Genomic DNA, 23,925 nt, shown 5'->3' with positions numbered 1-23,925 from the left:
GCCGATACGTTCTATACGACGTAGGCGCCTGCCTCTCCATCTCTGCCTGCTCTAAGTTTGACTCCAAACCACACCTCAATAAGATGAACTTGTTCTGACTTGAAAGTAGGAGATCTGGACGCTTATGAGCCGGAGATCGGGGCTGGGTTGAGTGTGTAGCCATGAGAGGCAAAGTGAAGAGCACCGTCATGCGCTGCTGGAACCAACTTTCTGCTGGGTGACTGCGCGGTGGGTTCCCGAGTCTTGCATATTTCGATGCCTTGGATTTACCTTGTCTAATAGCCTAGGTTTGCTGCAAGTCACAACCTACCCCCTTATTGACCAGGCGTTAACTTAGTAACGCAAAGGGGTTCGTCAGGCCATTTCGCCTTTAACTTAGAGCCTAGATTAGTCTGCATTATTTTGCTCTTAGGCTCCTTTGTCACATTTGGACCGACTCTCGAGATACGCGCACTGAATGCCTCTTTTGGGACAAGCCTCTTGAGATGGATGAATCATGAGTGTTGCGGCACGGCAGGCTTCATGCGTATCTGCCTTGTGCTTTGGCCTGGCCAGCATCCCTCCTGCCCAACGTATAACACCTCGGGCAAACTGAACGGTAGCCCAGACGGCGATATAGCCTGTTTGGTCCTCATGATGGTATACTAATCTGCGGACATTGTCTCTGAAACCTTGTCAGGCTAGTGGCTACTCTGAGAACTATTGAGAGGTGTATACGGGACTTTGGGAGGCTGGTCTCAGGTTGAGTAGCATCTGTAAGGGCGTGGTTTTTTAGTGGCTTTTGATTGGTAACACGATGACACTATCTATGAACAGCGGAGAACGAATGTGCTTGAACAGTCTAGGCGTTGTTTGTATAGGTATTTGAGTTTAAAGGGGACCTCTTGGTGCACTCGATGTTCTCCTTTTTAGAGTAGACGAAAGCGTTGACGTATTGCGCTCGTTGCTAAATATCAACTACTTAAATAAGTGTGTTTGTCTGATAAACTTCAACACTTATCTTTTTAAATATTAGACTTTTGGAACTCTTCAAATTTTTAAACAAAAATGCCTATCAATCTTAACAATATTTCATTCTACTCAGGTCCAGTGAAACCCATGCCTTCATCGGCAGCCAGAAACATAACAAAACATACTTTTGATTCTTCTTGTTCGATGATAGGAAGAACCCCGATACTTTTGCCAGACGCAACAACAGCCACACCCACTAAGATCAACAAAAACCTAATGATGTTCTCTTAATCCCTTATAGACGCAAATATTGATAACACAATCAATCCAAAAGATATGAGCTACCTACAGATTGAATGCTGCCTAGCGTCAGGCAATATGGGCCACAGTCTAGCCAAGAAGCCTGTGACAGTAGACTTCAACAGGCATGAGAATTTGCCTTAGCTAGCGGCTTGGTCTGCTAACTGTTTACTAGTCTCATTGCCCTTGTTGCTGTCTGGGGGTTTTGCTGCGGCAATGATTCCCTTGGATCCAGGTCCCTAAGTTGCTAAGAACAGGACTGACCTGGCTCTCCCTTAAAATCCCACCAAGATTGCGTTGACTCTTAGCTTAGAGACGCCTGCTTAAGAAAGCACTCCGCCCTACACCAAGCAGCCGCCCTAAGTGGATCAAGCAGCCAATAATGGCTCTATGACCTGGCTGCAACATCAACAAGTCGTGCCATCCAATAGCGCGGAAGTTAAAGAGGCCTCAGAATCCCCAAGACAGACTGCCGAAAAGTCCGGCACAATACAACGCCTAGCTTTAGCCGAAAGTGGACTGCCATACTCTAGTTTAGCATCCCTAGGCCAAGACACGCCATATCACACCAAAAAGTACACATGCCAACTCATCTCCGGACAAGAGACTCCTAATCCATGGCCAAACGTTGATGGTAAGGAAAGTAGCCCAGGCTCAACCGACCGAAACAAGCTGCTGATCACAGAAACGGCGTTTTATTCCAGCAATTTTCCACCTTCAACAGACAAAATACACACAGACGCTGATAAGACACCACCAGATGCTCCTCCTGCGCCCTTATCACTAGTCTATCACCAAGCTCATATATCACGACTACCAGTAAGCGCTTATGCTGAAGCTGATTTGGACTTGGAATCTAGTGATGAGGATGGCGCTCATGGAACTAACGATGACTGCGTCAGAGATTAAGCTAACCCTGGAAGAGTTTAGCTAGGGCCCTAGGGTTATGAGGACAATTCTGACCGACGCAGTCAGCCAAAGCCCAAATGTCGCAAAAGAAACTTCCAGGAGACTATTAGCACCACCAGGACTCTAAGACCACAAGACACGTCATTCCAATCAGCACTAGAGCCAAGACAAGAGTCATAGCAGGTTACAAAGCAACCAAGGACAAGTGGAATCCTGAGCCCACTGGTCTCTTCTGCTTCTACCAATAATAAAATAGCCCCCAAATCCTTCTTTACACAGTATAATAAGTGGCCTCTTAATAATGCAGTCCTGAAGCGCATCACAGATAGATTCATCACGACATTTCAACTACAATGGGAGCAGTCGTCCACAGAACAACAACAAACGCATTGTTATCCCTCAGTAAGTCGGACCTCAGGTTCTTCGCTGAAGAGAGGAAAGTCTGCAAGGCGGTCTGCTAAGTCCAGATACCCCTTTTCAGAACAAGAGAATAAACTCTTGGTTCAACTGAAAGGACAGGGCCTTTCCTGGAAGGAGATCCACAGTTCCTTTCCAGGCCGGTCTCTCAGGACGCTGCAAGTCCACTTCTCTACTAAGCTAAAGATGATGAGATAAAAGGGCTTGGCAAGGTGTGACACATGCATGGAAATAGTCCGACGGATTGAAAGAATGGTAATGGACTTGGATATGTAAGGAGAGATCTATTGTAGGTCTTTACATAATTTGTCTGATAGTATTGCACTTAACAATTATTATCCTAAAACGTTTGCGGTGTCATGGAAAAAAGCTGATTCTTTAGTTTGTTCTGTGAAAATCGCTGCTTTATATCCTTAATGACCTATTTTTCTTGCGACTGATAGTAGGATGACATGAAGCTGTCAACGTACTGTTGACTGCTGAAACAATCCTCCTATCTGCCATCTGCAAGATGGGATTCCTTCCAGAAGTAAGCATTCTCCTAGCTTTCGACATTCTTTCCTTTCTGGGCCTTCTTCTTAGCCTTCCTAGACAGTGCATATCCCTAATCTTCTTCTATCTTCGCTGCTGGTTGAGGTTCGGGCTCGAGCCCTGTTATGGATTCCACGATATGCGTTCTCGTACAAGGCTGTTCTTATGGCCAGCACCTAGAACACGGAGCAGTCTGTGTTTGCATCGCAAACACGGTAGGCGGCTTCGATAGCAACCTGTTACTACCCGCTCAGTGATATGGTCTATAAAGTGCTTAATCGCCCTCCGATTTTGCTCAATGTACTAGCCAGACGAAGCTATTCCCAGCTTGATAACAGTTACTCCATACAGTATAGTGTTTACGCTAAGTAATATATAGTATTAGGCAGATAACTCATCTAGTATCTTTCAAGCTGTTATACACTATAGACTAATGTACTACGAATCAGACCTTGAGGAAAGGAGAAGTAATAAACACTTGATATTCTAAACCACATGGAAGTTGTAGACTGATTCAATGAGTCTCAACCCCTTAACTACTCTCTTCCCCCAAGTCTTTACTTAAAGATTGACAAAGATGAATGATTGTGTTCAACCGCCCAAGAACACTACTAAGCCTAGCGTCGACTAAGGTCATGTCTTGATTTGAAGGCGTTAGATCTTGTGATTTCAAATGTTCGTTCATTGTGAAGAGAAGAGCACTGCGAAGTGAAACCTCAGCATTCGCAGTATGGCCTACAGAATTCAGTATTAGCTAGTTTACGTCTTCATCAATAAAAAAGAAAAGTGAAAAATATGAACTTTCCTCTAATAGTTCGTATACAGTAGTCCTTATACACGCTTCGCATTATGGTACGGCATTCATGTACCTCTGGCAAAAAGTCGCATGGCCTAAATTTCGTCCTTTTTGGCAAGCATTTCTTTCTCTTGGCATCTTCATATGTCAGCTTTAGACGTGTCTCAGGTGTCAAAAGCATACCAGTAAAGTAATTGGACCTAAAAATTGAAATAACATTGGTATTATCACTTCTATGCGGCACAAGCGCAATCAAGCTAATTGCCACGGGCATTCTCCAGCGATGCCCAAAGAGCTCTCCAATACTAATTGAAGCTATGAGTCGATCATTGCTGGCCTCTTGCTGATCCGCAACCTGTGTATAAAATTTCTTACAAAGTTCAATAACTGGATTTGCCTATTGTGGTATTCGTTGTGGTTTCTAGTGCGTAAAATTTTTAAGCTTGGGAAGCAGATCATAAAGGCCCCAGTCAATGAGTGCCTAAGCTGAAACGACTTTGTAATTGTCCTTAATCCTTAGAGCACCTTGTGACAAATACTCTCCAAAGTAAAAATGTCCGGACAAAGATCAATGTTTCTTCGATCACAGAGTCTCAAATGACGCTAGCTCAGAGTTGCTTGATTTATATGCCCGGATAAGGTCTAAATCTTGGATAAAAACCCCAGGAGGAAAACAAGTAGTGTCCATAATGTAAACAGAAATGTTTTTGAAAGCCGATCTGTCTCTTGTGTTGGCGCGCAGGTAGAAGATATACATAAGTGCAAACAGCAATGAGCTTGTCTAGGACACCAGGTTGTTACTAGAACTTGTGTACCAACATAGATGCGCATTAACCATAGCTGCAACTTGCGATTTCCTGGCCCTAGCAAAGATATCTTTGTCGTGGTCCTTAGTTGTATGCCTGGCATCCATCGACTTCGCTTAACTTCTGTCGGTTATACCACAAGACTCTGGAGTGAACACTTGGAACAAATAGTAAGGTATGTTATTAAGGCTCCTTAGAGTTCGTTTAACGTCTTCTGGGAAGCAAAACGGAAGATAGTGTACATTGCCAAGTGTCAGGTCCAGGAATTGGTCCATCAGGCCTTCAAGTGCCATGTTTTTGTATAGAAACATACTAAGCAGCATAATGACCGTGTAATAGTTTAACGCCGTGACTGTGCTATTAAATAAGTATCTGGTGGGAAAAGGTAAAGCAGGGTGTTAAAGCAAATATATTATCGTAAGGATCGTACATCACAGGCATCGCCGCAGATGTCTGATGCGGCTCCTGCTTCATCAGAATAGCCTGAAATTCGATGTTTAGCTCTGAGCTTGGCAGGCTGGGTCAATGCTGTATACGGACATAATTCGTGAATTGTACGTTATTGCACTATTGTGACCTCTAGAAGGCCTCTGCCACGTGTATTGCGGGCGTCGAGGGGCGCATAGACTTTGTTCTAGTTGGTCAAGTTTGTAATCATGCCAGAGGCCACCAACAGACTGAACATGCACATGGTGCGCCACGGCCATACAGATAGCCCCAATAACCAAGACTAAGGATATTTGCTACTGTGAAAAACCTTCTTGATGGCGGGCTGTGTATACTGCTGATTCTGGCTAAGTGCAGCAAGGGAAAGTTTGCTAGCTGCGTAGCTAACCGTTTGGCTGGCCTGTCTAATGATTTGTTTTTGTCTCAGGCAAGGTGTATATGCAACCAACAAGCCCAATTTCCCCTTCCATGCCCTGTGCAGTAAACGTTAGTATTGTCTTCTAATCACCTCTTTGCATCTTCAAGGATGCAAAAAAGGTGGATAGACGCAAATCTTATTATAGATGAGTCATCCAATCTGCAATAAGGCTTACAAGTCATGCTGTGTACTAAGATAAAGCCAATGTGTAGTCGCAAAGCATATCTGTTAATTCTAACAAAGAATCTGCTTGTAGTTGGTTGGCCGTATTGTTCCCTGTTACTCCCTGCTTTATCCTGGCCAATTGGCTGCCCTGAAGTAACAGGAGGACTCATACGATATGTAAGATGTGCTGGTCGTCTCGGAGTGGGACGTGTACCAAAACTAGCCACATGTCTAGCCTTGGTAACCATCACAAAAGCAAACCCCTCACTGGATACAAGCATGCATATACAAGAGGGTTACACCTGTGTTGGTGCGCTATGTAGTATACCACCTGCTGATAGCCTTTTATACTATTGTTATATTCAGGGCCATCATTCATACGTCATGATGATCCCGGGATCTCCACTAATGTTACCGAGGTCTGTATGTCTGTAGACAGCGTTACTGTATTCTCAAATCAAGTTATTAACAAACGGTAATATATATCTGGGTTGCGGAGGCAAAGCATATGCGGGAGGCCTTTTAACTTTTCAGCCACGTTCAGAGGATTCCGGTTAGGTCCTATATCGGGTGTCTGATACTGAAGCGGGGACAACTCATCGCTGTCTGGATCGCTGGTATTAGTACGCCTCTCTCTCTTACAACCGAGTTCCTACTCCACAAGTTCTGTATGCAACAGAGAACGATGCCGACTTGGAACACTTCCTGCAGTCTAGCCTAAAAGGCCCTTGTCGATTCCAGCTGGTTCAGGCATGCCTTGGTTATCCGGCTTCGCACATTAGGCCTACGTTAATTTCCTTAACGACTGTTATTCGATCCTCCAGCCCTTGCTGATGTCGTTATTTCTGTTCTTACGCTATTACTGTTCTTACTAGAAAGTATCGACGCCTAAGTAGAGACAGGGTTCTGTTGATTCGCCTGTACCCTGATTCTATAATTAGAACGACACTTACCAAAATGCCATTGTTGTGGACCATCAACGATGAGACCAAATTCCATTAAGCTATTGCCTAACTATCCAAGCTGAGGCAAACCCCCCTCCAGGAAGCTAACTACTAGCATCAGTATCAAGAGGGCCCCCAGTCCTCTGACCATGTTCTGCGGCTTGAAGACGAGATGTAACTAGCTGACTATATTGCTTTCATTGCTTATAGTTCTGAAGGTTTTCCGGAAATAGCAGCAGCTTGCATTAAGGAGCGGCCAGACCAGCAAGGGCTTCTTATACGACTTTCTTGTAATGAGCTATGGCGAACAGAGGAAGTTAAAAGTATACGGTGTCTACTTTGGGTTCTAGAAGGCTACGTAAGTGGAGGTATGTTAGCTATTTTGCTTAATGTTTGATAATAGCTGACTTGGGAAGTCCTACATAGAAACGCTGTACAGGACTAACTTTTTAATGAAGTACTAGCAATTAGTGAAAATCGAATCCTACAGAGATTGATGCCACCCTGGTACCCTGTACCTTCTCATTGGAATGCGAAGCAGAGACAGAAGAGAACATTATTGTACTATTATATAACGACTTTACTACTTCCTAAACTACAAGGAAGCAAATTTGAAAGGATCTACCTGAATTTGACTCATGTAATAGAGGCTTTGGAGCCTTTGGAATCGGAGCAAATTGGCTCCGAGTTGTGTAAGTGCGTCGAAATCGCAGTGTAATGCTGCGCCGACACATCCATCGGCACAGAACAGAAGTCACTTGAGTTACAGCTCAAGCCTGCTCTAAAACAGTTCTCTGAGGCAACACAAAAGGTTGTTGCTTAGATTAACAAAATTGCTAGATATCTTAACTTAAGCAGAGACCTGGCTAAAATGGTAATGAGAAAGGCTTATTGCAATATCTTTAAACAGATCACTCTTAAGCCTCTTCTTTCACCCTCGCCTATTCTGCTAAATGGGGCAGCAAACCTTTGTTTCGTCCACGCGGAGGTGCAGCTCGTATTGCATTATAAGCAGGTTCCATGCGCACCAGCCCCTCGATTCATTGGTTACAGTAAATCAGCTTGCTTTTTTTGCGACTTGCTCATTAAACGACATGGCAGATTCCAGATATCGTTCTCTTACCAACAAATATACCTAAAATGGACCTTGCTAAATGTGGATTAGATGACCTAGAAGCAGGTTAAAGCCTGGCGAAAGACTATTAATGGCATGATTCAAGAGCTTCAGGCTATGATATGAAAGTTCACTTCAGACAAGGGAGGTTTCTTGTCCGCTCCAATGGAATCAAGGGCATGCCTTCCTCTTTCGTCAGTTTCTAGTTCTGTTGTAATACCTGGAGGCATGCTAAACTCAGGAACTTTCACAGGAGATATTTAAGCGGGTTTACTAGTACTATAACAGGGCTTGCCGTCCTTTGACTATGACTTTCTTATAAAGCAATTGAAAATGCCTCTTAACCTCTTTGGCGGTGATCTTCCGATTTTATATAAAGTATTTGTGGATTTCCTAGGCTTTCACTTTGTTTCTAGCTAACTGGCGGTCTTTTTTGAATTTGATCGGGAATTCTCAGGTATGATATCTCTTGCAATGGCAGCTGAGGCGCCTGCTGTTATTTGAAGCTTTGCTGTTGATGATTTAGTGCGTGGGAACGATTTCAAGGTGGCGTTAATAAGTGGAGAAGAAGGACTCGGGTTGAAGCTGCAAGTTGGAGGAATTGACGTGCTCCACGTTGAGCTTACATGGGACTCGGCGTAGATGGGTCTCGCAATAGTTGTGCTGTAACACTCCGAGACCATACATTCATTCTACACTTCATTCTGGTTTAGCGCTTGTGAACGAACAATGTTGGCTATGGTTGATACCTCTTTCTTCGCCCCAGGTTCCCCGCGCTGCGAGGTCTAGTGCTAGTTCTGTCGTCATCAACATCCATCACATCGCCGACGACATAGAAAGCCTCGCTCTGCATGATCGACTTGGTCTCGAACGTCACGAAGTAATAATGTCATGATGTTGGCGACGGTAAATTATATCTATACCTGCAGGCGTAATCCAGCAACCTGGCTCCCGAGGGGCTGATCCCGCAGCCGGGACTACGGTCGCTGTTACGCCGCTGAGGCTTATGGGGCCAGCCTTAAACCCAAAATCAGGCTGCGATCCGGGCAGAAGATATCGCCTGCGCCAAAAAGGGACTTCTCCAAGAACCCAGATTCGTGGTTACTTTTTCGTCGCCCCGGGGCTCAGATGTAAAGTAAGTACCCAAAATGAACGACACGCCATAGCAGAGCGGCCAGGAGCTTTCCGACCAATTCGAAGCATGATGGACATTCCTCAGCATGTCCCACCCCAACCAAGGACACGGGATAGAACCAACGAAAACTTTGAAAAGGCCAGAGAAAACATCATGTGGCGATGTGATGAAGTGAGTCGCCGCTATCAAGCGGACGTCTATATTGTACTGCGACGAAAACATAAGCACTATGAATATTGCTCTAATGATGCACCGTCGTGGCCGCTATCGAAAGCAGACATGGTGGGTGCCACGACCCTTCGCAGCTTTCCATCGCTAAACCCCAGAAGGAAAGGGTCTACCCAGTGTCTATACAAAGGACGCCCGCCAGTTTTACTCGTCGCAGAAGTCGCCCAGCAAAGGCAAACCCGGACTCAATGAGATTTAACAGGCAGGATGAGAGTACTGGTGGCTTTGCACCTCGGGTCGGTGAAGAAAGGGCCTGACTGAAACGATGAGCTGTGGAGTTTCACGAGGTCAAAATGTGGGGGCTGGCAGTCGCGTGTCCTGCAGAAGCCATTTTTTGCCCCGACTTTCCGCCAAACCCAGTCCGACTTGGCTAGATAGTACAGATGAATAAAGACAATAGATATCTCATCATCTCATTGCACGCATTAAGATAGTTATTGTTAGTACAGTACTGTATCTCTAGTACTAGTTATTAGATACTATGTAATAATAACTAAGTATAACAAACCTACGACAAGAGAATCTTGGGGACAGCTGGTCAGTGATTTGCACCGGCAAAGGGGAGCAAGTCGGACAAATATTTACCCGACACCACCATGACATTGCCACTGACGTAAGAACAACTGATAACCGTGTGGAAATCAATCAATCAGACAAGCATTCTCCATGTCCTTTCTTACCTCCCCATAACACGTTCCCTTCCTCCACCCTAGAAACCGAGGTTTGTTTCGCTCACGTACGTCGTTTATAATTCCCGTGAAAGATATGCTAACCGCCTGCTGTAGTACAATGGCAAAACCTTTGAGGGTTTGCGCCAGGGTATCCTCAAAGAGTACCTACTACCCGACTGCTTGGGATAATAGTACGGAAGTCATAGACCAGGCACTCAAAGCTATGGAGAAAGAAGAACTTTGGAACAACAGCGGCGTATCGAAACCTAGACTTATAGCGATAGATCGCTACAGTCTGGCAGTTTTCATCGTATTTGATTTAGGCCACGATGCCTATGACGCGAGCATTGGGCATTTACCGGAACAAAATAACATCCAAGTATGCGGTGTCCACTTTGGCCGAAATCGGACAGTATCAGCGAGTCTTGCAACTGAGGGATTCGAAAAATACGTGAACGGGGAAATCCAAAAGCTGCATAATCTCAACGGAGAAGGCAGCGAGCCGCCTTTCAGGGCCGATCATCTCAATGGCAAAAGCGCTCACTATGAGAAGCCAAGGGTTGAGACAGTTTAGGACGGCCGATTCACACTTGATGCAATTAAATAGCCATATCGGTGGAAACCTAGCTACAATTCAATCCAAAACTTGTCGGTCCAAATTCAGTTTGAGCTGGGTGGTGATGGATACGCACACGGATAGCATGTCTCGCTCTGCCTATCAACCGTCGAACCATTAGAGTACGCCAAATGATTGCCATTTCCGCACGCAGTCCTTTGCTGTCGATGACCCCTGGTCCCGCATCGATCGCAGTCCCAAAAAACCCAATGACACATTGAAACCACTGAGGACTGTGAGTGTTAGCAGCTACAACCAAAGTGGAAAAGCAGGTGATCTACAGTTGGGGAAGCCGTTAAAAGCAGCTAGTGAATGGACCGTTTTAGGAATCGTCTTTGTGGGAAGTAATGGTGATGATTGCTATGATAGGCGGTGCTTAATTCATACGGGGGAAGTGCAGGTGAACCGTTTATAACTCATCGACTGGTCCTCACATATATGATATAACCGCCATAGAGGAGTTAGCAAGATAATACTCGGATGAATGGGCTATCAGTTCGGCTGGAGAAGCACTATCGTTGTGCATACGTGTACCTCATCCAATGCCATGGTAATAAGGTGTGATGAGGAGTCAGAATGGCCATGAAACCTGGCATGTGAGCCAATAATGTGACTGAGAGACATGAGGAGGAGCCCTCTCAGTATCTTAGCATGCCTCGATTAGTAGGCCAATCATCTGAATCCACGTTGTCTGGCCCCTCCCTGGTTGGATACAACTGCAATGCCAACGCGAAGAAACGGAAACTTATGCATCTACTATCCCTTGAAGGGTATTAAGTCAAACGGCTAATGCAACTAAGATACATTCTTGCTGGGAAAATGAGGAATCATTGGCTGCCCCTGTAGGGAAGCCACGCTGATTTCCTACTTGTTCTGCGATTGAATGTCCCAAAATGAGACTCTGGCGGTGCGACCAGACCTCCAAACAGCCATTCACGGCAGAGAATCCGGCGCCATGGATGGCGTGCAACGTTCTGGACATATTGCATTTCCTGGCCCGGCTCCGGCGTTGAAACATGATAGACGCATGACTTGATGTGACGGCTCCGCAAGCTCGCCAATTCGTGTTCTCCGGTCCTCAAGCTTGTGTACTATGATGAGGTCAACCTCCGACCGCAATCTCGCAGCAATGTTCGACGCTGCGGGGTTGCCAAGATGTATTCTGTGACCTGTGCGCCACGCCAAGAAGCAGCTAACTTCTGGGTGTTCCCATTGCTGCCTTGTTAATCAGGGGACCTCGGGAAACCTCAGTCGCGGAAGTCGGAAGTGATATCCGACAGCGATCCTAGTCTGTTGGCTGATGATTACGATCGTTAGCAAGACCCATGCATTCTCCCAACCTCGCTTTCCAACGGACCTTTGATGCCTACTACTGGAAAGGAACCTTTGCATCGGCCGCCTGACGCGTGTCCGCCGCAAAGCCTAAGCCAATATTGGCTTTCCTTCTCCTGCACTATAAGTAGTAATATAGCTATATGTATATACGTAAAACCTTCATTATAGTATATTTATGTAATTATATAAATATTGTATTTTCTATAGAATTGGTTGCCGGAATGGTATGCGTCAACATGATGGGTCTGGACCGGGACCTTGCGACTGTCTACTTTTGAGGATCCATCGTCACCGCGATGTTAGGCGTCTGGTCGGGGCACGGATTCGCTGACTGACGTTCTTGTCACAGGAACAGGGTACGTTCTTTCCTTTGAGGTACTATTATTATCCGTCTTGGTCTTGGCCTACGATGGCTTATTTGAGGAAGTGTACTTATAGTATTTATGCATCTGACGCACTTAAATGTATATGTCTACACCATATCGCTATCTGATTTGGTTATATTGCAACAACAAGTTCTTTATTGCCTTATCAAAATTTTCATTAATCCTTTTTCGCTTCTTTAGCAGGCCCTAATTTAGAGGCGCTATTCTTTAACCGTTAAAGCCTATACTATAACATAATTATTAAAATAAGTATAATATTATTTAATAGTCTATACTTATATACTTTAAATATACTAAAATAGAAAATAATATAGTAACCTTAGCATTATAGTTATACTAGGCCTAAAAATAGCTATTATATAGCCTGTCTATGTTTATTGCTGGATTACGTTGTGGTAGTTGTCATCTTTGACTACTCTGTGGTTAGAGCCAGAAGCCGAAGAGAGAGGACTAAAAACGGCCTTGATCTATTTTAAAGTCTACGCTCCTTGCTACAAGGCCGTTTACTGCTATACTGTTGCGTCCCCGGGACTTTAAGGAGCCTGAATCGTCGCCCGTTATCAGCTTCAAAGTAAGCAGATTCGGCACATTGTGTGTTAGGGTAGGTAAACCTTTCTTGGCCTGTCTCCTATTAGCTTTTTGGCCCCACAAACTCCTTCTCAAAGCTTCGAATATTTGATCCATATATTTTACACAAAGGAGCTGCTCTCGTCGAGCTTAATCAGAAAGTGCACCAAACCTGCAGCCAAAAACGTCCTCAAGGCGGGGTGCCCAAAGCTGACGCCCAAAGCAGATGCCCAGAATGGGTGTCCAAGTTGGCTGGTACGTTCAGAGTGATTGGGCGCCACTTCTTGCTGTAGAGCTGGAGGACAGCCAACCTTTGTCAGAACATGAATGAGTACTGAGGCCAGGTGTTCACCGTAGGGCCAGCATCGCAGCAGGAGAGGATAGCTAGAAAACAAGCATGAGTAAGCACATCATAGAAGCCAATGCAAACCCGAACCTGCCGTACGTCTGTGAACAATTCAGCTGCCACTTCCACTTGGAGGCTTCACTCATTGTAAGGATGACGTCTAGGTACTTTGATATACTTGACAGATTATCAAAAGTTGAAAAAGTAGCTGCTGCGCATGCTCCCAAAATCCGATAGATGCTGCGATTACACATGATGTAAGTACCTCTAGATATTATCACCATTAGCTTTAAGCTTGACATCTGGTGCCCCATGGTGACAGTGGACGCAGTGTCTAGCTTGCCCGGTTGGGTAGCCACTAGACCCGACTCCGTACAATGCACAGTGCTTCTTCAGTTCTATTAACACTATAACGGTGTTCTTCCACACCCAGCAGCTTACCATGTTCACTCTGCCGCTGAAGTTGATCCTAGACGTTGATTACACTCAGAATGGATCCCACTCACACAAAGATTTCGTCACAAACGTACAGTGCAGCACAATAGCTAGCAAACTTGTCTAGGGTCTTTCCGCAAAGACAAAAAGCCTCTTGGCACTGATACAGTGTTGTTCCGCACGGCTGTACTGGAAGCGCCTGGCTTAACAGGGATATGTGGGCCTTTTGGAGTCAGAATTTGCTCTTGTGTCAGCAGCCTCCCAACAAGAAAAGCCACTGCGAGATTACCTACCGTCAGTCCGAAGTATAAATGAGTATGAGTTATGAATATACACCGTGCACGCATGTATTGTGGCCTTGGCCAATATGGCTTACTGTGCCCGAATCTTCTCGTACGGTCCAGGCACTAATTGCTCCACCCTTTCACGGCAGGTCCATGTGGCATAAACAGGCTGCCCCTCAATCGGACGGTACATGTCAGCGCAGCACTGTCATCGTCTCAGTTTCCTAGGCGCTACACAGTCTCCAACGCCCATCCACGGAAGCCCATGCTACGCCACACAGCAACCTGTCGCCGGTGCGGTACACTGGTCATGCGCCACGCTGCTTGTTTTGGATGGAAAGATAAGCCACTCTGAGCATCAGATTTTGCGATAAGAACTTAAGTGGACCTCCCTAGTGAATGCACAACCAGAATCTATGGACACCAAAGGTGCCTCCAAACTATTGGATAGGCGCATGCGGCCAATAGTCCTGATTGGCCTAACCCCCACCCTTGGCAAAAATGAGGTCTATCCGCACTCGATGGGATAACCGCTACCTCTTTCGATTTTATGCAGCCTGAGACTTAAGCAGGCAAGGTAAAAAATGTTGTGACTGAGGCTAGCCTCAGAATCCGTGACCCTGCTTTGTAGACATGACCACTGAGTTCTGGACTGAGTTCTGGACTTAGTCTATCCAGAGATTTACTTTCCTTCAAGGAGCCACATAAAGCGCCGCAGAGATCGGGGCCAAGTGATCACAGCATTTTGGAATGCCCACGGTCTCTAGTAGCGTTTCACTCAGGTGAATACTAGAGTCTTGTAAGAGTGAACAAGGGCCAGGGAGATGTGTTAGTAGGGACTGGCTTACGCACCAATTGAGTAGTGCTACTTGATTGGCTAGTGGGCTTGCGCTGGCCCATTGAGACCGTGCACTTGATCTGTCCGGGGGGACGGTCCCGGAGACCATGAGCCAATCAATGTCACTCTTTGCCCCACCTGTCCGTGGGCTGCTCCCATAAGTACTGGCCTCCCCCAAACGTTTGCCTAGATCATCAGCGATTAACATTACCACAACATCAAAGCCAAGGATCGCCAATCGCTACATGGTTGTTTCCACTGCCACCGCCGTCATGACATCACCATCTCCTTTCCCTTGGCCGCACGAGAAGCATCATCAGTTAATCTCGCGTGACGATTACATCGACTTGCGCAATTTCCAGGACCAGCAGCTGAACGCCGAGTTCACGTCCGTTCGATGTTCTATCGACCTCGTGCGGGAGGAGCTAAAAACCGACATCGGCTTGGTCAAACAGGAGCTAAAAACCGACATCGGCCTCATCAAACAGGAGCTCAAAGAATTCAAGGACGACGTAAAGGCCCAAAACCAGCGCCTTGAAGCCCAGATCCGTCAAACACACGCCTACATACGAAACAACGCCTTGAAGAATCCAACTCTCTCCATTCGCCCTGTCGTTGTATATCGCCCTGAACAAGGCATTCTCGAACCCGATCTTTCACAATTTCCCCGAAACGCGAACGAGTTTTATTCCTTGAGGGACCCTCAAACGAATCGGCACAGGTCAATGTTGGCGTATCTCGCTGCCTTCTACGATGTTCGACTCAGAACTGCAGACTATCCTTCAGAAGATGATAGCGACGACGACGAAACATTCCTTGACCGCCCTGATGTCGTTGTGGAGAAGCTGGAGGACATACTTGGCTTAAACGAAGACAAATTCAGCAAGTTTAGGGAGAGAGCACACCAATTAGCAACGCGAACCCCCTCAAAACCGATCAAACGTTCGCAGATTTTCCTCCCCGACGACAAATCGAACCCTAGTCCACGCCGACAGAGACTGGAGCTGCGTCCGATTGACTCCGGAAACGAAGGACTGCACGTTCTTGATACCCGAGGCCGCCAAAGTCCCAAAAGCGCCTCTTCAGAAGGTTTAACCAATGCCCGTCTCGAATGGGGGACCCGGTCAACCCCTTCCTCTCGACGACGCCGAATACGCTGTTCTCAAGAACCCGAGCATGTGTCTGTCGCACACGATTCTCAACCTGAGACACTGAACTCTGAGTCCGAGACACCCGAGCCTGAGGCGACAGTTAGCGATAGCCAGACACATGCATTCACGACCTCACGGGAACCTTAGTTTGACTTTTAGACGTATATCGATGGAGTCGGTAATACATCACTTGACAGGAACCCTGCCGCTCTCTGCCATCCCTTGGGCTACCCACGGGAAGCGTTCACAGATCACAAACTCGAAAACATTCACTGTTCATCGGCGACTTCATTGCCAGACACCAACCGTTCTTGACAACGACGTACTCATGTATTTCCCGTTCCTGACGCGCGAGTTCAAGTACCGCACAACAACTATCAACGTTACGGACCGCCAGGTCAATGTCCCGTCTTCCGTCGAGGCAGCTCTCTATGGGTTCAGGCAGGGAACCATCGACGACACAAAATCGACAGACACCATAATTGAAGGAACACCTCCCACGCTTGAGCGTTTACTAGCAGGATGTCCCAATTATCATCATCATTGTCTACGACTTCCTCCTTACAGAGACCAGTCGGCTAAGCTTCATTTACAAGGCAAGGGATGCCGGGGCCAGGATGGCTTGATCGGCGGGACAGGGCATGTCGCTGCTTGGATGCAACCGGAGATGACGAGCGTGGTGGGGCCGTCTGGCGCCGTGACCGGCTGTGGGGTTGTTCGGAAGCCCAGCCAGTGGGCGCCCGGAACATGTCCCCAAACCGAAGATCTACTCCGCTCCGGAACAGGCCAGGGCTGGGCATTGTGTTACCCCTAAAGTTGGCCGGTTCATTCAGCGCAGCATAGCATCAGACTTAGCAATAAAGCAACAAGGCGTGTAGGCACTCTGTTTACTAAGGTAAAGCCAATTTATTTCTGCGAAGCTGTGTCACGAGCACGGCACGGAGGCCCGGACCTCAGGGACGGATGGATGTCATGGGCTTGGAGGCGGGAGCCAAGGGGTCACCGGGGCACCGCTGGTGGGGCAACGGTGCGGCATTCTTCGGGGAAGAACATTGTTGCCCCAAACAAAGCATTTAAGGGGGTCGGTCGGTCGGCAGCAGTAGCGTAGAGCTAGGGATAGTCACAAACTGGGAGAAGAGGAGTATATTGAACCTGAAATCGACAGGACTGCATCCCCAAATCTTCCGCACCTCCCGTTCTGCCCCCGGTCTGGCTGTTGGTATCACAGGCGACCGCGAAAGAGGTACAATATTGTATTGTGGGGTTATTCTTGATGTGTTCAGTGACTAAAATTGTATCCTGGTTGTTCTGTTTGTGTGCGTGCAAGAAGCTAGGCGCTTCGTAGTCTTTCTACGTCGATGATGCAGGCGACGTCCTCGCACACACATCGCACCCTCCAGGCCTTGATCCCCACGTGCCGATGCTGAAAATCGTAGGAAGACGAGATGTAATTCTCTCAAGACGGTCTGCTCAGGAATACTGTGTTTCGGCAGGGTCATTGGTTTGGCAATTCCGACAAGGCTCATGCCGACATGGCGTTCGACTGTGACCGGCCTGAGGATTCGCACAGTGCTTTTTCCCGGCTGCGTTCATCATGCCGCAATGGTGACACCACCACCCGTAGGGTATGAGGTACTCCTTGGCGTAGCACTTATCCCGTTCACAAATGCCCTGGGCTGACACGCTGGCGGTTGCAAGGGGACTGCAACGCAACAGAGTCCCATATTGTCTGTGCCGACGGTTGGCGCGCACGGCATCTGGGCAATCTTCAGCGTTCTCAGGTTCGTACCACTTTTCTCCGTCTTGGTGCCCACATGAGAAAGTGTATTTCCATGCTCGACACATTTCAGTGGTATATAGATGTTCGGATGCGAGTTCGGATGATTGGATAGACTTGCTGGATAGCGTGGGTCATTATAACTTGTGTCTCGGGAATGACAGTGTCATATACACAGGAGCTGGGCAGATCATAGTCCTATGTACGGGTCTTGAAACCGGACAGAAGCCGGGAGATCGCGGCAAAATGGCTGTCACAGTTAGGCCAGGCGAGACGCCTGGAACCAGTGCAATTGCTAGGCAGGCCTTCATTGGTGGACCATTGTGACGAACATCAAGTCGTGGGCACTACCGCCCGATCACTAGCCAATTATGAGTGCCTGCTAACAAAAAGCTAAGAAATCGTCATATGGTGTATCGCGGCAAAATGGCTGTCACAATTAGGCCAGGCGAGACGCCTGGGACCAGTGCGATTGCTAGGCCTTCATTGGTGGACCATTGTGACGAACATCAAGTCGTGGGCACTACCGCCCGATCACTAGCCAATTATGAGTGCCTGCCAACAAAAAAAGTTTAGAGCACGGACCACATCTGCTAACAGCACTTTTGTTGGGGTGCGCGCAGCGGAGAACTTACGAATTTCAACCAAGATCTCCTTCACGGTCTAAAAACGCAGCCGGATTCACCTATTTGCGTTTCGATTCATCGCCATCTACCACAACAGTCGGCATGGAGAATCTGCCACTCTACGATATTGCTCGATGGCAGGTACACGAAACTGAAGACGACTGCGACCTCATCATACGAACCAATAACGGACGAGCCTTCTATTGCACAGTCTCTCCGTCGCATTTTCATCGATCACCCAAGCTCACGGACCAGTACTTCAAATGCCTACACCTACTACGGTCAGGAGAAGAAGAGCAGGACGATTTTTATATAGAGGATGCTTACAACTGGCTGTCAAAGCCGTTCGAGCCTCTCATCGCTCAGTTGTCGCCATCATCCTTAGCTGTTACCGACAATGGACGGCCGAGACTCTCCCAGTATCTGTTCCCACCGTATTTCGTTTGCGGTTTAGAGGCTGCCGACGAAGTCCTGCGACCATACCAAGTGCAGACACAGAACCATGGCTGGTCCAGCCCGGTTGTGGTTGTAAAGGACGACATCCTTACAGACCTCGACCAGTGGGCCAAGTCTTACCATCCATCGGATGTCGAGATAATGTACAATCGCTCTGAAGACATCTTAATCAAACGACCAACCAAGGTCCTTGTTGACAGTGGAAATGGTAGTCAGGTCAAATGTTACTTCAAACGTTTTGGGCTCTCATTTGGCCCAGCGCATGCGAAGAAGGAGCTCACAACGTTGAAAGCAATCGTCATGGCGCAAATACCTCCTCCCCCCGAAGCATGGATCTGCCGCCTACACGGAGTTGTTCGAGACGGAGACAAGTTAATGGGCATGCTCTTTGTTTGGATCGACACGAAGGGAGTGCTGTCAAAAGCAAGAGCTGACCAGAGTTCACCCGATCTGAGGAAACGTTGGAAGACACAGATCAGCACATCTCTAGAGAAGCTGCACCAGAAGGGCATCATCTGGGGCGATGTTAAAGCCGAGAATGTTCTCATCGACAGTGACGACAATGCCTGGATCATCGACTTTGGGGGCAGTTACACCCCTGGATGGGTTGACAAGGAGAAGGCCGGGACGCTGGCAGGCGACGCGCAGGGTTTGGAAAAGATACTTGATATCCTTTGTTGATACAAACCGCATCCAATGAAGAGTCTCAATTCCTAATCAGATACGAGGGTAATATTGGACCATATCAGAAGGATAGAGATAACCGCGAGGAGTGGAGTATAACAAAGGCTAGTGCTAACGTGCTTCTAATCTTGCTTCGTCCTAGTATCCTGACCTTTATTAAGTTAGTAATCTGTAACGCACTTTATCTCTGGTTAGTTAGTAACATTGTGTTAATAGGATTAACATATGCAACAGCATGAGGCGTTTTTAACATGATTTAATAGGGGCTTGTTATGGTCCCTGTGCAAGCCCTTAAACAGACCTCTCTTGCGTTTGTCAGTCACGCATGGGGTGCCTGGAGACAGGCAATTAGGGTTGAATCCTGCTGTCTAAAAGCTATGAAGTAAAACATTATTAAAATCACACGGCTAGCTCTTGTCTCTCTTATTATTGCTCTTATTATTAAGGTCCCTGTCTGTCTGTTTCTTACATATTTCGGTGCCTGTTCTTTTGCCTGATATCTTCTGACAAATATGAGCTAGAAGCTTGCCGTGTTGTAACTGATCTGAAGCTGTTAGCGGGGGCCTGTGCTCAATAAGTCGATCCTCGAGTTCTGAGTCAAAAAGGCCTATACCTCCAAGGCGATCTCCCACATCTAGAACCCCCTTTTCAGAAGATGAGGATCAACTTTTGGTTCAACTGAAGGGCGAGGCCCTTCCGTGGAAGGACATCCACAGCCGTTTTTCGGGTTCCTTTCCCGGTCGGTCTCTTGGGACGCTGCAAGTACACTTCTCTACCAAGCTGAATAAGTTAAGATGAGAGATGTGTTTTTTTAACTATGAGACGACAGAGTTCTGGAAGGGGAATGTACGAAGAACTGCAAAGAAGAATTGTAGTATTACTGAATTTACTAGAGAATAGTGTTAGATAAGTTTACTGTTGCCTTGTCGATCCAAATTTTGCTGTCTTTTTCTTTGTTTAAGTATCATCCCTCTTGTTATTTGCTCCCAACACCATGCAAATGACTTTACATCCCTCGACGGACCTTGTCCTCTTACTCATCCCGGTTACGCTCATTGGCAGACTCAACATGAAGTTTAGAGTGTACGGATGTAACTTCCTTCGCGCTCAGCATATGAAGTGAGACAAATCTCGCCGTGACTACTTATTCTTGGACCGGATGCAAGTGTTCGTTCTTCTCCAGGAAACTGCTACGTAATTATGTGCCTGTTCAGTATGGAAATCTCTGTAGTGAGCGAACACTCTTGTCCCATTCTCTGTAACCGTCCACGATAAGCTATCCTTTTAACACTTCAACAAGATGATCTCGGTAATCCTCATGAAGGTGGCTGTCTTCACCGACTCGACGAACCCCATCTGGTTCATGTGGTCCGTACGCAAGGTCATCTAATCTCTCAATCCTGGGCATATACCGCAAAGCAGTCATTCTCTCAATTGATTGCAGCTACTTAATCAAGCATTCCCTGATCGTGAGGCAACAAAATCAACTACGAGGCCAGTGTTATGTTGTCTTTACAAAGTGCCAAGTTGGAATTAAAGTATAATCAAACATTAACGCTTTCGGAAATAGGGTTGAAGACCCATCGAAAACGACGATCAACCAGTTGTAACGATTCTTTTGCTGTCGTTAGTCTTATGCAGTTGTAGCTTGTGGAACTTTTGCACCAACGTCTCCGCCTGGGCTGCAGATGGGTCTGTCATAGCCAAGTCTAAATCCACCATCAAGTACTCTGGTACTCGATCCGACATATCGTGGTGCATGCCCCTTAGCTCGAAGTCCTTTCTGATCGCATTCGCTGCCCGGAGGTCTATGACGCCCCTCTCGATGGCCATTGAGAGCAGACTAAACACGATGCCTTTGGCTACGCGGAAACCGCTGTAGAGCGTTTGGTAGCTCGCTAAGCAAAGGCGGAAGTAGAAATGCCACTCCGGGTTTCTCCCTGAGACACTCGCCTCACGGAGCATATCGTTAGCCATGTATAGAAGTGCCGAATGCCAGAGGAGACAGAACGAGTACTCTGGACAGGTCTGTCGGTAGGAGAGAACGATCCGCTTTATTTGATTCACAGACGCTGCATACACAGCGTCTGGCGATGCTTCCTTGGAGTTGAAAGAATGAAGGCATATTTGAGATGCCTTCTGCCGTCGAGTAAGCGGGCGGAACAAGTCAAGAATGGTTAAGTGATAACAGATGCTTATTAGCATTCGATCAGCCATCACTTCAATATGTCTGTAGTAGTGAGAATGGCTTGCTGTAGAATCATCGCATGATGGGTACACTGGTCGCCTCGCGCCATCTCGAGCGGCAAGCCGTCAGCCCACGACAGAAGCCGTCTGTAGGTTGCTTCAGCGAAGGGCGGAGAGATGGCATTGGTGTGTGGGTTCTGCTTCGGACCATATGTGACTTGCAGCATGTCGTGAATTATTTAAAAAGAGCTTGCAGTTCTCCCTGAACAAAGCTGAAAAGTAGCCCCTCCTCTTGATATCCTTAGATCCGACACTACTGCCAGTGGATAAGATTCTCACGTTGTCCGGGATGGGAAAGCAGGGCGAGTGCTCAATAAAAGCCTGTGAACATGCATAGAGAGAAGTCTGGTTGACCTGTTAGTGAGACATTTGACTGCGGGGCGCATAAAAAGTAAATTCTGGCCTCTCAGCCAAGCTCAGAATTCAACATACGTCACAGTGTTGAAGAGTGCCCAGGCAATCTGGGACACAGCTCGTTGCCAGTCAGGGCTCTCGGAACTCGTGGATCTTGGCGCCTCGAAAGAGTTTGCGTTGAAGAGTCCAAGCCTGGAACTCATCTCCAGACAATCACCGAGGAGGGCAACATACTCCGCCCCAGCCTCAAGAGAGACTGCAGTAATGGCCAGGTAAAGCAAGGCAACCGCGGTGCAGATATGGTCTATCCCGAAGTCCCTCTCTTTCTTCCACAGTGTCTTTGCCTCCTGATAAAACTCATTAACAGCTTTGGTGGCTTCTGGCTCATAGGTCGCATATCCTTGCTGCATCACTGTGAGACAGGAACCTTATGCAGCTTGTTCTAGCCGCTGTGATTACGTAACGCATGGGCTCCGAGAGACGGGCCCAAATTGGGCTGCGCTGCTGTTACTAAAGGGCCTATACCCGACGGCTCCATTTCCGGCTTCGGTGGAAGCTGTACCACCGCAAAGTAGGGGTCAGCCGCTGGAAAGGAACCTTTGCATCGGCCGGCTGACGCTTGTCCGCCGCAAAACCTAAGCCAATATTGGCTTTCTGACGGAACTACATAAGTACTCAGAATAGCCTCATACAAATGAGGGGTCCTCTCTTTTGTACACATGGCTCAACGGTACAGTTCCAGGTTCTGACACTTTCCTTCTCCTGCACTGCGCTTCAAAGCTGGAAGAGAAGGGAATAGAACAGCATAGGGGGCAAGGAAGGCGAAGCGAGAGGGGTACAGACTCTGACTTCGATCTTACAGTAATCTGAGCCCCAGGAGTTTGGAGGCCTCACCTGCTGCCTATTTCACAGCCCCAATGCAAACAACTGATACTCAACGTAAGCTTGACTGCACTCTGAGTGAGTGCTGATTACCCAAAAGTTGGACTTGGGAAGGAAGAAATTGCACTGTACTGAGGCCGGTAATTCAACGGGAGGATGGATCTGGAGGAACGAGGTCGCGTCTCTGCTCTTCTGTTCGCGAGCTACATTCAAAGCTCTCTAGCGACTTACAGGAGAAAGACAATGCTCCAAGTCAGCAAAGACTACCGCATCAGCGAGAAGCTTAACGTGGATGACACACACTTTGTGGCCCCGTCAGCTTGATCCTTTTTGGTGGGTATAATAAGTACCGTTGTCGCTGGGCAGGTCCATCCTCTAGGAATGGCGTGACAGTAATCAGCTCCTCGCAGGAAAAGTTGGCAATGACGGGCATCTTTTCCCTCCTTGTCCGCGGGTTAAGCGGTCATGTCAGTCGCGCCAGCGGCACAGCAGTCCCAGGAACCTATAAGTAGCCTCCCTTTTTGATTCCAGACGGCCGGTATCTTGTACCAAACCCAACGTAGGATATCGAGAGGCAAGCAAATGACCAAGAGGAGGAGTATGCCGAACCAGAAATCAACCTCCAGATCCCCGAGCGCGCCAGACTGGCCCACATCCTGGGCAACCAACCAGCTGACTGCTCTCACGACAAACTAATGGAGCTTTGGATTGAGGCTATCGATCTGATGGTCGCACTTTGTGAGAAGAGAGAGACGGTCAGGCGCAACCGCATCCGCACCCGTCCTCAACCCAAGCCTTTCCCACTACTCCTCGATCCGAATCAGTGTCCTAATTGCGTCGGCGACGAGAGGCTCCCTCTAGAAGAACGAACGTTCAAGTACTGTCGGCCGACAGTCAGAAACGATCACTTTGACAACCAGCATCTAGTACGACGGGATGCACTATATCACCAACAAGACCAACAAGAGATGGAAAAGGGCACTGTGGTATCGTCGAAGGACGTAGTTCTGATAACCAACAGCTTCAAGCACTAAAATTATGCCAGATGAGACCCTCGACCGGCTGGGGTGGAGCTTCAAAGCACCATAGACGACCGGGATTGCAAGGTT

General features: G+C 47.4%; 5 protein-coding genes across 5 annotated transcripts; 3 read left to right on the top strand and 2 right to left on the bottom strand.

The window, feature by feature from the left end:
* Nucleotides 1–14,911: 14,911 nt before the first annotated feature.
* On the top strand, nt 14,912–15,734 carry ColSpa_11986 (uncharacterized protein; the record flags this gene model as incomplete). Its single annotated transcript, XM_049278198.1, has 2 exons — nt 14,912–15,581; nt 15,622–15,734. 2 exons carry the CDS (start codon nt 14,912–14,914, stop codon nt 15,732–15,734), a joined length of 783 nt encoding a protein of 260 aa, XP_049134155.1.
* A 2,561-nt stretch (nt 15,735–18,295) lies between these two features.
* ColSpa_11985 (ribosomal protein S6 kinase beta) lies at nt 18,296–19,330 on the top strand (the record flags this gene model as incomplete). The annotated part of the gene is made up of 1 exon (XM_049278197.1): nt 18,296–19,330. The coding sequence occupies one exon, from the start codon at nt 18,296–18,298 to the stop codon at nt 19,328–19,330; it is 1,035 nt and encodes a 344-aa protein (XP_049134154.1).
* A 1,599-nt stretch (nt 19,331–20,929) lies between these two features.
* Nucleotides 20,930–21,310, bottom strand: ColSpa_11984 (uncharacterized protein; the record flags this gene model as incomplete). Its single annotated transcript, XM_049278196.1, has 1 exon — nt 20,930–21,310. The coding sequence occupies one exon, from the start codon at nt 21,308–21,310 to the stop codon at nt 20,930–20,932; it is 381 nt and encodes a 126-aa protein (XP_049134153.1).
* A 686-nt stretch (nt 21,311–21,996) lies between these two features.
* On the bottom strand, nt 21,997–22,344 carry ColSpa_11983 (uncharacterized protein; the record flags this gene model as incomplete). Its single annotated transcript, XM_049278195.1, has 1 exon — nt 21,997–22,344. The coding sequence occupies one exon, from the start codon at nt 22,342–22,344 to the stop codon at nt 21,997–21,999; it is 348 nt and encodes a 115-aa protein (XP_049134152.1).
* An 894-nt stretch (nt 22,345–23,238) lies between these two features.
* ColSpa_11982 (uncharacterized protein) lies at nt 23,239–23,850 on the top strand (the record flags this gene model as incomplete). Its single annotated transcript, XM_049278194.1, has 2 exons — nt 23,239–23,283; nt 23,380–23,850. The coding sequence occupies 2 exons, from the start codon at nt 23,239–23,241 to the stop codon at nt 23,848–23,850; spliced, it is 516 nt and encodes a 171-aa protein (XP_049134151.1).
* Nucleotides 23,851–23,925: the final 75 nt, after the last annotated feature.

The sequence above is a fragment of the Colletotrichum spaethianum genome (assembly GCF_022836535.1).
Source record: "Colletotrichum spaethianum MAFF 239500 DNA, contig54, whole genome shotgun sequence".
Lineage (NCBI taxonomy): Eukaryota > Fungi > Ascomycota > Sordariomycetes > Glomerellales > Glomerellaceae > Colletotrichum > Colletotrichum spaethianum.
This window is presented reverse-complemented; position numbering and strand designations above follow the sequence as displayed.